This window comes from Oreochromis aureus, linkage group 1, assembly GCF_013358895.1.
Source record: "Oreochromis aureus strain Israel breed Guangdong linkage group 1, ZZ_aureus, whole genome shotgun sequence".
Classification (NCBI taxonomy): Eukaryota; Metazoa; Chordata; class Actinopteri; order Cichliformes; family Cichlidae; genus Oreochromis; species Oreochromis aureus.
In genome coordinates, this window is record NC_052942.1 from 23,218,996 (window position 1) to 23,232,687 (window position 13,692).

General features: G+C 41.2%; 1 protein-coding gene across 1 annotated transcript; it reads right to left on the reverse strand.

Moving 5' to 3' along the window:
* Nucleotides 1–3,502: 3,502 nt before the first annotated feature.
* On the reverse strand, nucleotides 3,503–11,473 carry atxn1l (ataxin 1-like). Its single transcript, XM_031758058.2, has 3 exons — nucleotides 11,350–11,473; nucleotides 8,455–9,647; nucleotides 3,503–7,698 (listed from the first exon to the last, which is right to left on the reverse strand). Exons 2-3 carry the CDS (start codon nucleotides 9,523–9,525, stop codon nucleotides 6,247–6,249), a joined length of 2,523 nt encoding a protein of 840 aa, XP_031613918.1. The 5' UTR covers nucleotides 9,526–9,647; nucleotides 11,350–11,473; the 3' UTR covers nucleotides 3,503–6,246.
* Nucleotides 11,474–13,692: the final 2,219 nt, after the last annotated feature.

Sequence of the window (13,692 nt, forward strand, 5' to 3'; positions counted from 1 at the left end):
TTTAAAAGGTTAACAGCTTAAACTTTAAGCACAATGAGATCATCATTGAGTGCCAAACTTAAAAAATGTAGGTCTATTATGTATCACCATAACAACTCAGGACTTTAGTGGGCACCATGCACGCTTAGACTGAAATTCATAAACATTATGGCGGACAGGGTAGTTGTTGACACTGACATCAAAATAGCCAGCTATGATATACTCCCCAAGACCATCAGGAAATGATGAAACAGAAACAAGAAATGTCCTGCAAAATAACAGACATAATAAAATGAGAAAAACAATTTACATAACAATGTTACCTGTGTGCATTTTACTTTGGACATCTGTGTACAGACATCAGCGTTTTCTGTCTAAATGGAGCGCTTCTGAATGTTTCCATTTACTGAAAGTAAATTGATACATTTTATATGATTTGGCTTATGATGCATTTAAAACTAAGCTAATACTGTGTAACAATGTGACATGAGCACTTTTGTTCGGCAGCTGTTATTGTGTTACCCTACTACAATATTTACCAGCTATACATTACAGGTCAAGATGTGACATGACAAACTCACGATCAACTTGTAAAATGGGTTATTCACAAGCAGCAAAACAAAGTAGCTAAAATAACCTCCCTCTAAAGTGGGTGTAGCTTGTGTAGAACCAGTGTGCACGCAATTCTTAAAGCTGGTCATGAAAGCTGAAAAGAACAGTTTTTAAAAAAGCCAAGAGTTACCATAACATTCGTGGCCATGATGGGATGGGTGCGTGTAAACCTCTGACCACAACTATAATTAAAAGCATTGTTTCACCAAAAGGACTAATATTATATATAATCCTCCGAGAAGATCTTTTATATACTATTGTAGGTGTATAGAAACTACAATAGAAAAACTGAAGCCACCAGTTTCTCTAAAATAATAAACACACAACAGGACTAAGAATCACAGCACACAAGTTGGATAATTGTTTATATTTATATTTGTATATATATTTATATATATATATATATATTATATTGTGTTTACTTAACAAACATGATAAATGCAATGTCTCCAAGTTAGCTGTAACAATAAAAATACAATATCTTTGTGTCCTTAAAGTACATAGAATTAAAACAGCAAAACAAATCAAAACAACAAAAAAAACAAAACGAAAAAAAACGCTCTAAGTAGTTCACAGAGAGGTACAAATATACAGTACAAATCTATTTTATTCAAAAAGGATACAAATAAAAACGCAACAAAATAGAGATAGTAATGCTTTGTTAAAGTCAGGTAGGTGTAGGGTATTCTAAGGGAGCACTTTGGGTCGACAACTCTAAGGCTTCTGATTAAGATCAATACATATTGGTACGGCCATACGATATTAAAACTCACTATACAAAGTTCATACAACCTGGATTATACTTGAGGATTGAATGTTACATTTACATAATTGCATATATTTTGCAGATTTAGGCATTTAAAAAAGATGCTGTTTTTTGTTTTGTTTTTAGTTATGCGTCACATAAAAAGCAGTGTCACCATGTGCGGAAGAAAAAAAAAATAGTACAAAGTCATATCTGAAAATACACAAACTTCTTTAAAACTTTTAACCGTTCTCATTTCTCCTGATTTAATTCGACATCAGCGACACCAAAACCGTCCTAAATTCACCTTTGTAGTTCAATACTGGATGAACAGGAAGTAGTTCACATAGAAATTCCATCAAGCAACGCCACAAAACATTTTTTTTTTAAAAAAAGAAAGAAAGAAAGAAAAAGAGTCACATTACCACCGATAGAAAAGTTTTGGCTTTATGCAGCCTTTCTCACTTATCCAAACCCGCCTCTGCTGTTCAGACTGTCAGAGCACAAAATACCGAACACAACCCATTAATTCCTAAGGAGGAAAGAAAAAAAACCCTACAAATTCTGTGCAACAACAATAAAAACAACTGTGCATCTGTCTATGCATGTGAGGAATTAATAGATTGCCTCCTTTTGCTGTCTTGTGTACAAAAAAAGTGCAGAGAAAAGCCTCCTTTCCATTCCCACATATTGGAAAAAAAAAAAAAGAAAAACGATCTGAATGTTAAATATGAGCCTAAAGAATCTATTAAAAACTTAACGGAATAGGAAATGAATTTAAAAAGAAAAATTAAACCAAAACAAAACGTTGCAGAGTTCATGTCCCAAAGAAAGGCCACAGTCAACCTTTGAGACATCTAAATATGAATGTTTGTCATTTCTGATTCGCTCTTATTCAACCTGAAACGGGGACGCTGAGCCTACCTGGAGCATCGTTTAAATTTCACACATTGTACAAAGCAGAATTTAAGGCATTAACGACAAGCATCATCGAAGCTATCTATACAAAAAATACAGCTATCTACAGAAACGCACAACCTGTGATTTCTCCGTGATTTTTTTGTGTGCTTTACATTTTGAAACTCTTCAAACTACCAACAGATTTCAAACACTGTAAAGGAGGACATTTAGTGCAATTACTTACAGCAACAGACGATCAGTGATGTGGATCATTAGACATCTTTATTTGAGTGGATACTTCCCAAAGCAGAGGGGGAAAAGAAAGGAAAAGTCACAGGTGGCGCTGCTCGCACCATTTAAATGTCGTCAATTGAATCCTGACCTAAAACACATTGCTGAATTAGCAATCGCGCCATGGTAATGTGTGGCGTCGCAGGACAATAAACATCGATGAGAATCACTGAGCATAAAATACAAAGTGGTAAAGCAAAACACTGCTTAGATTCCTATTAGAAGAGTAATTTAAAGCAAAAATCAGCGTAGAACGACTGCATCCGCCGACCTGCCCTGCTGCTTCAGAGAGCCGTACTTAAGACAATGAAGGGTACAATACTGAGGTTACTGCATAGAGAAGACTACGTGAAATGTTTTCAGGTATTGTGTATATTGCTTACAGAATGAAAAACTCCTATCAGATGATCAGATATCAAAATAAAAAGGTCTGGGTTCACATGTTTGCTAGTTTGACTAACCTGTCCATATCAAGTTTGACAGAGTTATTAGTTAAAATCTTTCCTCCTGTCCACACTGGCTGTAAAAAGATTCATTCAGGCCTACACTGACACTTAAGTGGGATTTGAGGGCAGCAGGCAAAACAGAGACATCCAGACTCGGCTCTCGCTGGCCAGCTCTTCTGGAAGGACAGTAAGGGATTTCCAAGTAGGACACACCTGGACCTTCCAAGAATGCAGGAGACATCTTGACCACATGTCCGAACAACCTGTTACTTTTCAGTGTGGATGAGCAGCAGCTCTACTCTGTGCCCTTTCTAAAAAACCAAACTCCTCACCCTGTCTCTAAAGGCTGAGCCCCAGCACTCTTTAGAAGAAGCTCATCTCTACTATGCACATCCACAGTCTCACTCTTTCGGTCATTTTCCACAACTTGAGGTCTTCAGGAGTCTGGCTGTCACAAATCACAATGTGTATCTCCAACAAGCGTGATATGCGGGTGTTAGGATAACCATGATATTTTTTTTAAAAAGAAAGAAAAGAAATACTGACATGTTATTAATACACACTTGATAATATCAAATAACTGTCTAACAGTTATAGTTACAGGTTTTGTTTTCCACATCCCTACAATTGTTAATACTTTTCGGAAAGAAACTGCACACAAAATAAACTAAATTATTTTTATAGATATGGCACAACTGCTACATTTAAACTTCTAAAAGTCATTTTAATGTGCGACTTTGCCATATGACTCCTGAAGCCCAATATTACTATTACACAACACTGCATTGAAAGACCGCTGTAGCTTTGAATCTTTATACAAGCAAGAATGGATAGAAGGAATAAGTAATACGTGTGCGTGAGAGAAAGAAAAATGTGAACCCATCCTTTAAAACTGCTCAGGCTCAATCTCATGACCCCTTCTATCTGCTGATAGACGTTCAGTGAGTCACGAGGATATAAGGGAAACACACAACAGTGTCTGGACCTCACAAACAAACTAGTCCATAACAGCACAGACACTTCAGCCAGACATGACAATAACAACCACACAACTGATGCTGCTGTCTGAACACGTCGAATTTAAAAGATACATGAAATATTCCTAAGTAACTTGCCAAAGGTAAGTCCAGATATCTATGGCAAAAAAAGTACTTTTTGATGGGAATGTCTGAATGAGGAATGTCGTCTGATTACGATTTAATGTATGGTCTAATTGCACTTATTTTCAATTACACCCTTTTTGGATTCTTTTTTTTTCTCCTGTAAGAAAGACAAAGGAAGAAACTGCAGCATTTATGTCGGCTAATTTGTAAACAGATTTAGAAACGCAAGTCAGTTTTTTTTTTCCTCTCGCCACAAACCCCCAACAACGATACTTCAAACCTATTCCCTTCATTAAAAAAATAAACTACTGTACTGTGATTCCTATTTAAAGGTCAGTATGAAATAAATGTGACATCTGCTATGTGCAACACAAGAAAATCTTAGGAACCACTGGAAAAAGGACACCCTAGTATCAATGCAAAACGTACACTTTAAAGGTAAAAAAAAAAGAAGTCGATGATGATCGTGATTTCATTAGAGCCGGGCATCTCTTGGATGTGCACTTCAGTAAATCCATAAAAAAAATTAAAAAATATCAGCGAAGTGAGAAATCCAGGTTTGGACAATGACTTCTTGAGAAAATTCCCAAAGGCTTTGTTTGTGCAGGATTGCTAAATTAACGAAAATGAGCACTAAAAAGAGTGCATCGCCTTTAAGAGTCACGGGATGAGAGGGTGAGATCTCACTCTGCACATTTATCGAGATTTACCACACCCCACAAGAGATTCCTGGGAGAGGGCAATACGGATCGGTAAAGCCACATAGCATAAAAATAACTATTGCTTTAATCTGGTTACTGAGCAAGTCAAGTTTAGAACATCACGGCCCCACTCATATACAGAAAAAACTACTACACCCTCCAACTCCGGGCTGTAGGTGGCAGTGCAGCCAGCGAAGTATAAAGGGAAACACCTTGCTGGCTCATTCCCACGGGTGGCTTTAGTGATGACCAGTCGGTGCCTCCTCCTTAATTACAAAGTTCACAAGAGAAAACTAAATTCCCCAGTCTGGTTGTGAAAGCTCTGAGGTAAACTGAGGAGAGGAGGCCATGACTTTGGAAGGGAAATTAAATCATTTAACTAATGTAAAAGGTCGTGCAACAACTTCCTATGAGCAAGGACTTGGTGACAGTAGTGAGAAGAAGCCTGACAGAACCCAGCTGAGGGGCGTGGCCATCTGTCTCGACCAGTTTGGGTGATGAGGAAGTGAAGAGAGAAGTAAAATGATTCCCTACATGGGGGAAAGTTAATAGTGGAATGCGTGACATCGCTTATTATTTCTGTAAATCGACGTTGGGGCCATCAACCTAAATCTGAGAGTATGATGGTGAATGGCTTTTGGAGAAGGAGAAATTGATTGCTGAACAAACAAGCTGATTGATTTATCACTATTTCAGTGTAAGACAAGTGGGACATGCCACACCTGGCCTGAGACGAGATCTTTGCAGAAACGAGAGAGGGGAGAGAGCATCTCTGCTGACAGCAGAGGTTTCAGACTCCTGCAGGAGAAGCATAATGTAACATACACTGACAGCATCAACAGTGCCAACATCACCACAGGAGCTGCTGATGTCCGCAACTCTATTTTTTGGGGGGGGAAAAATGCTTTTGATGGAAATAGGATCTTAGCAGTAAAGCAGATTAAAGATCCCTGGTGGTGATCTTTTTAATAGATCACGACCTGCAGAGTTGGTAGCTTCACTGTGATACACATACATTATTTTTCTGTAGTCTGTGTTCTTCTGAAGAGACGGTCTGGTCAAAAAGGAAGCTAGAGTGTTTTGAATGCAATGGAAACCTCCAAGTATGGTTAAGAGGAAGTGGAGACGGAGGAGGGAGGGAGGAAGAGAAATGCAGTGTGTAAGGACTCTATGGTAGGCATTTCTTCAGCTACATACTTTCTACTCCGCTTTTCATGTCCCCCCCCTCCCATGAACTCAGCTGGCTGGAGACCAATAGGTCTGCATCCTTTGGCTGAGTGGCATTCGAACAAAATCAGAACTTCTCACCAGACAGACAAAGATCTGGTCGGTTTTTTTGTATATTTTAGGTGTGCAAAATCTCAAACATTCTGAGGATACATTCACACTCTTTGTTTTCTTCTTTCTCTCCTTGTCAGACTCATTCTTACTTGTGGCAGTCTCATCTATAGTTGCTACCAAATGTGATGCTACTTCCCTGCATTAGAGCGCCCCTCAATGGACAGTTTGACCTCCTGTGGGATGAAAGAAGGCCTTGTGTGGCTGGAGCTGATTATCTGAGGGCGTGGCCCTTCGTCTCCCTTCATACTGTATCTTCGGAGGCCAGGCGAGGACCAGCGCCTCTGTGAGGCACCTAGTGCAGCCTGCATTGCTCCCATCCCTGCCTCTGCAAAAGCAGAGGCTTCTGTGTGCAAGTGGTAACTGCTCTGGCTCCTTGGATGCTCTCCTGAGGTCCTACTTGGTCTGATGGGCGACTCAGTGCGCCCTACAGCCCCTAGCTGTGTGGCTTCCTCTTTATCGGCCAAATCTTTCTCTCCATCCTTCTGTCGTTCTCTGTGAATGCGGTCCAATCTGAAATGAGATGGCGGCCGTGACTGCTGAGGGGCTGGAGGCCCCATTAGCTGGTGACCAGGTCCTGATGTAGCATTGGCTTTGCTTATAGTCCTGGACAGGTTCTGTTGTTGTTGTTGCGTTTGTGAATGATGGTGCTGTGGTTGCTTCTGTTGTTGTGGAGGAAGCGGCGGCTGCTGCTGCAGGGTGATGGACACACACATGTCACCAACTTGTAGATGATGGCAGGCCAAACCGTAGAGCTGGGCCGTGCGTTCGGGGCTGCAAGATGACCATCCCTGGCCAAAGACAAAGAAGGGGTGCTCCGGGGGCACATCGATGGTCACTTTGCTCTGCTGCTCCCCTACAGTAAAATGAAGTGACACCAGACCGGGTCTCTGCTGGCTGCCGCGGATGTCCATCACCAAGCTGGAGTCGATTTTAAGCCCTCCGCTCACTTCGGCGCTACGCACAAAATCCTGAGTCTGCAGGTCCTCCACACGCTTCAGCTCCCCAGTAGCCAGCTGAATAATTGCCCCCTTCATGAAGTGCGACGGGTTGCAAGGAGCCGGTGCGGGAGCAAGGCTTGAAGTTAAGGCCTGAGTCACATCTGCTGTAGGCTGGACTGGAGGCTGCGGGAGAGGCTGCTGCTGAGCTGTGATTGGCTCCACCCTTTCGGAGAGGCACACTCTGGCTGAAGAATCAGAGGCTTTAAAGCTTGGGCTAGGGGAGGCCATGGTGGTAGAGGCATGGCTGGCTGAGGCATCATTAGCCTGTCCCGGGTAGTGTTGCTGTGGTTGCTGATGCGGATGACACTCCAAGGGAATAAGTACCGGTTGCCCATTGGCAAACATGACAGCGTGGCCCGGCTGTCCTGCTTGCTGCTGGAGGGCGGTGACTCTGTGATCACTGTAACTCGCCGTCTGCGTCGCGTACGCAGTTCGGCTGGAAATTACACCTGGACTCTCTCCGTGGACATCTCTGGCTCTGTGGCCACCCTGAGAGAGGTTCAAGGGAGCAAAGGAGACCTCTTTACGTGCTCCGATACCACTTTGGTTAGAGGAAACCAAACGACCAACCACCTGCTGCACCTGAGAGTTGAATAAATACATGAGTAGTTATTTGAACAACTTTTAATTTCACAGAACAATTTAAAAATGGCTTTTGTTATGCTCCCTCACAGCAGCCTGAAGAAACCAAAAAAATAAAATAAAATATGAGTGGCTTTTAATTATCGAGTTCCTCAATCTTCAACTCTCCAACAAGAGATTTCAGGCCAGACAAATTATTTTTTTTAACTGACCTCAGAAAAGACAGAAATCATAGAGCTTCCTCTGACTTCTTTTACAGAAAGGCTGTAAAATGGTTTGATCTGCATGGACATCATTTCTAGACCCTTCTTCAAAAGTATTCTCTATTGGTCGTGCTCTGTTTGCCATGTTCAAAGGTGTGATTTTCCTTGCATCAGGTGACACAAAACTTAAGCTGTAACTAAATGGCCTGTATTTATATAGCGCTTTACTAGTCCCTAAGGACCCCAAAGCGCTTTACATATCCAGTCATCCACCCATTCACACACACATTCACACACTGGTGATGGCAAGCTACATTGTAGCCACAGCCACCCTGGGGCACACTGACAGAGGCGAGGCTGCCGGACACTGGCGCCACCGGGCCCTCTGACCACCACCACGTGAAACAATGTCACACACTGTCTTATATAACTCCTGGCTCTTCTTATTTAACTGTTAACTTTGGTTTATTCTTTGTGCCTTAACTTGTAAAGAGGCATTAAATCACCATTTCACTGTTAGAGGGTACGTTAGAAAGCCATAAGTGTGTCTCACCTCCAGGTCACTGTCCGGAGTGCTGCGCTGACCAGGAGAACTTCTCTCTTCCAGTCTTCGGTTCTGCAGGACTTTGTCTTGGCTGTGCTCCTGTGATGCTGAGCTGCATGCAACCTGTGGTAGACGTGCATTTCTGGCAGTGTAGACCGAGTCTGGTACAACCTCTCTGGCTCCCTGCTCTTTGTCCCCTCCATTCACCTCCAATTCATTCTCTTGCTGGGAACTGTGGCAGTCTCTGACGGCAGTGGCACCCCTTGCTCCCTGAGGGTGGCAGAAGACGGGCATCCCTCGGGAGCTAAGCTCTGCTGCAGGCAGGACTCCAACAGTACCAAGGTGCTGCTGGGCAGCTTGCTCTGAGGGCAGCATCAGTGGGACACCACTGGAAGCTGCAACTTTGGCAAAGGTATGAGCAGCCACCTGGGCCTGAGGAGGTGGAGAAACAACACCTTCTTGTATGACAGATGGGTAGGGAACAAGGTGGGACACAGCATGGGGCTGCGGGATGGTCCCTGAGGGAGAGATTAATGATCCTGGGACAAACCCAGGGGGGAGCGCGTAAGGTACTGCTGCATAAGGGGAACTGACAAACTGGAGAGAAGAATGAGGGATCTGTGCATAACCAAGAGGGGGATAGGGAATGCCAGGATGATGCTGCAGGAGGGGAGAGTGTACAGTATAGGCTGGAGAAATGTGGCTTAACACTGGGTGTAGACTGGTAGGTGAGTAGGTAGCAGATGGAAGGGCCACTTTGTAGAGCATACTGTACTGGTCAACGGGCACTGCTGGTATGCTGTCAGAATTATCCACTCCATAATGAAGCCCTGGCTGAGCTCGCAGCCACTCTCCAGAGGGGGTCCCTCCCTGAGTTTCACTGCTGGCTCCGCAATTCTGGATGGAAACAACTTCCTCTTCTGCAATACCACCAGCAGCACTGCCAGCTCCGCTGTTAGCCCCTCCGACTGGAACCCCACCTCCCACTGTCCCTCCAGCTCCACTGCTGCTGTTACTTATTGGGAGATCCCTTTTCTTAGGAGGCAGGCACTCCTGATTACGCTCCTGAGCTGGTTTCATTGCTATCCTCAGACAAAGCCAGTAGCTTTATTGTACTGCACAGGAACTGAAACTTGCAAGCCAGTCAGCCCGCACAGGAACCAGTTCTGAAATCACCTGGTTCACCTCATCTACCAAACCACCTGAAAAGAAAAATACAATAAAATAAGACACATAATACTGTCTCATTGCATCAGTACTTAAAACTTTGATTTGTAGGCTTTATGGTCGGCCACAAGTTGTGTTAGTTTACCCTCAACCACAGAAAGAAAGCACTAAAGCAAACCTCTTATGGTTTCCTTTTTTTTGGTCATTCATATATACTGCTAAAGTCACGATGCACATATTAAACACAACCAGGTTAGGGTATTTGCTGTGGCAATGGCAATTTTATTTATATAGCACATTTATTATATGCAAACTCAATGTGCTTAACACAGAAGACAAAAAATAAATAAATAAAATCCCAGTATAGGTTTGCAATGCATTCAGGAAGTGAAAACGGCAAAATATAATAAAACAATGTGTGAATAAAAAGTTTTTGAGCCTGTTTTTGAATGTATGCATAATTGTACTTGATCTCAGGTCAGCAGGCAGCTTGTTCCAAAGAACAGGACCAGTGTGAGCACAAGCAAAAAAAAATCTCAGGCTCAAAACTCTTGATTTCAAACAGATTTTTCTGATGTTATCTCTGTTTGACAAGTTCAGTTAGCATAACTTTGAATTATTCAAAGTTCCTGTAGTAGAATCGTAAAAGAAAATATGGAGCTAGAAATTGGCAAAAATGAGTCTACTTTGAAAGGTACAGCTATGCTGATCTAAGAACAGAATTTTGTTAATCATCTCTGATCATATCTAACTGTAGAAGAAAAAATAAATCATTTGACTGGGAAAACAAACCCTTAAGCTGCTTGATATACACATTAACAGTACATACATAGTACTAATACATGAATACTCATTACTGTTTATTACACACAGACAGCTGTATATAAAACTATAAACATCTTACAACTGACAAAATGTAATTTACTGCCCCATTTTAAAAAACGTAGCATTTTTTTTTTATATTAACTACTTTTTACAGTCACATTACAATACAATAACACCACTGCAATTAAGTGCAATACATCCAATTCACATACTCCCTGCCCCCCTCCAGTAAACATTCAGCTGTTCCATGTCTACTTGAGCAGTTTTAAAGTTGGAAATATAACTGTTACAATGCATATCAGCTTGTTTACTATACAAACACAACCACATTCTAAAGAGATAAAAACATGCTGACAGATTTTTTGGATAGCTCCTAAAAGGCACATTTGCTAATTTAGCACACATTTAATTTGAAAAAGCTTATATTAAAAAATAAATTAATTAATTAAAGTCCAGAATCCAGACTTCTTTCAGCACAACTATACGGGAAACAATGTGAATTTTCATCTAGAAACATCTATTCAACTAATGCTGTAATAAGTCAAGAGTTTTCTTCCTGTTATCGCTACACTCCAGGGAAATCTGTTTACCGTTAGCTGACTTAGCTAAAGTTAGCTAGCTACTAGAAATCCTACTTTTAAGGAGAAAGAAGTGACAGTGTGACACTTCGCAGTGCAACACCAAGCGTAGCCGACGAGTTTAAATTGTAGCTAATGTTATACGAGGCCACTCGCCTATCGCTATAATTTATCACTGTGCATCAGCCCAGAGGTTCAGGCTAGTTAGCCCCACGGCTAAAGCTAAATGAACTGACTCCAGCCCTGCTCGACTCACATCAGCTCATAACTACGATGGCAGCGCGCGGGGAGCCTCTAATAAACGCCCGTGCTTCGTCTCGACCTGCACACATACCTCCAAATGTCATCGCGAACAGGAGTTTCTTTATTAAAAAGTTGATATTCGGAGGGGACAATTGAAGTAATCAAGGCTCAGGAGTCAAGCCCATTTCGAAGGCCAGCAGAGGCGCTCAACAATGACGTCACTACGTTTACTCCCTTAGATTAGGCGTGCACTACTACCAGCAGAACGAAATTTTTATCCTACTTCCACATGAAAAATATAATATGACTTTTAATGCTTTGCGAACAGATACTCACAATTGCTTTTCTGGCAGATTTTTTTTTCCCAGTTTTTTCAAAATAACAGCAACAACACAACACATCAAAGCCAAAAAACATGGCGTTCATTCACTTTATTGCACATATAGATATTAGTATCAGTTATTGTCATTTCAAATTGTTTGCTATTGCTTTGTTTTGATCAGTGTCTGCCTTAGCTTTAGTTTTTACAGTGATATGACTGAAATTATATTATCACGGGTACAATCTGAGAGGGTCAAAATAGGTATGGCATACAAAACACTATTTTATCTCCAGTCATATAGACATCCCAATCTCAGTAAACATGTGAATCAATACCAGCCATTTTTCACAGATGTGATCAAATTGAGAAAAACTAAATATATTTCCTGCATGTTGGTGTGTCTTATTTCAGTCATTTATATAAATACATAATCTTTAGTCTAGTTTTGGGGATTTTCAGTTTTTTTCATACCCACTTACTATTTAATTTGGGTGTTGTGAACTCTAATAACCTCGTTCTAAATTAATTAAATGTACAATACGAAGTGTCACACAGCAGGGGGAGCTGAAGACATGGACCAAATAGAATTTACAATTGGGTAGTAACTTCCTATATTCTGCAGCATCAGAAACCCTCCATTAATTTTAGTCCTTTTTATAGCCTATGCATATTAATAGTTATATACTTATGCTTCATACGTTTGTTTTGGTACCTTTAATCATTTGATGCAGTAAAGTAGCCGTTTCATTTCACCAAACAGTAGCAGTACATAATCCTGTTGTCCTGAAATGACGATCTGCAGTTTTTTTTGTGCATCATCTCCTCTGCAGATGCTGATTTGACTAAAAAAAAAAAAAAAAAAAAAAAATGAACAAAGGCTTTGCTTTTACATGAGAAGAGCAAATTCTCTGAACTGACATGCAGCGAACATGTAGGTTCTCAAAACCAGGAAGTGTTGCCTGGTTGATAATCCACCTTTGAGTTAAACAAAAGGCATGTGACTGTAGAGTAAAAATATGCAGGTGTGTCCACAGTAGCTGGAAACATCTGAAAGGTGCCAGCCCCAGTACAAGGTCTTTACAGACTCTAAGAAGAAACATGTTTTTCAGACATTTCTCCAAAGGTAAAGCTCACACGCAAGCGGTGATATTTCCAGTTCCCTTACATTGCACACGGCTGACTTACTGTGGCATCTGTCAGTGAGATGATACAGTGGAGCGGAACTCTTGTTGATGCTGGTAGTTATACCTGTTTTTACTTCTATGAACTGAAAGAATGTAGGCTCTATAAAGGCAAGCAAATTTGTTTTTAAAAAAAGAAGAAACTTTGTAACACACTAGCCTAAGCTCATTTTAGGAGTTAGTGTAATGTTTCAACACTCAGCCGACAGCCTGTAACAATGAAATCAGTAATAACAGTGGTACTTCAGGGCCCCTTTGATCCTGCACATCAAAACTGACAACAATGACTTTTTTGCTTGTTATCCTGCAAATTTTTAGATTTCTTAGTAGTCAATGAGGGCATCTCATCAGATCCATCGGTTATCCATTGTTTTGGTTTTTTAGTGTGGTTGACTGACGTCCGTCTAAAAGCAATTCTCATTACTCTGCAATCATCTAAAAGGTTCCAAGGCATGCATTTGGGATTTGTTTTCCAAGCTTTATCCAAGTTAACTTCAACGGTCTCCTTTAGATAAAAATTAAGGCTCAGAATCATCAGTCAAACCGACTATTCTCCAGGTTCTACTTCTATCAACAAGTTTGGTTTTGCAGATATTCTCTAAGAAATTCCATGATGATTATATAAGTCCTCTGACTACCTCCTACCACAACTCCGGGTCCAGACAACAACATTACTGATCAAAAAACCCATCTGAGAAGAGTTCTTGAGCTGCTTAACAGCAGGATTAGTGACACTAAACTAACCACTGCTGCACCTCACCTGTTGTGATCAGCACTTTTATCCTGAGCCACTGTCAAAGGGCACTCTGGGTAATCAGTTATGCTCTTGCAGGAAAACCTCAGCCGAGATTAAAGAGACACTTAAGCTAAAGTGCAGCCTCCTTAAAAGGCTTTGTCTAAATATCCAAGGATTTCTCTCAGATATAGTTTC

Excerpts from the sequence above, each read along its gene's own strand:
- atxn1l (XM_031758058.2), bottom strand. The coding sequence starts at position 9,525 with ATGAAACCAGCTCAGGAGCGTAATCAGGAGTGCCTGCCTCCTAAGAAA. Across the intron at positions 7,699-8,454 it reads CTCCGGACAGTGACCTGGAG|GTGCAGCAGGTGGTTGGTCG; the intron begins GTGAGACACACT and ends TTCAACTCTCAG.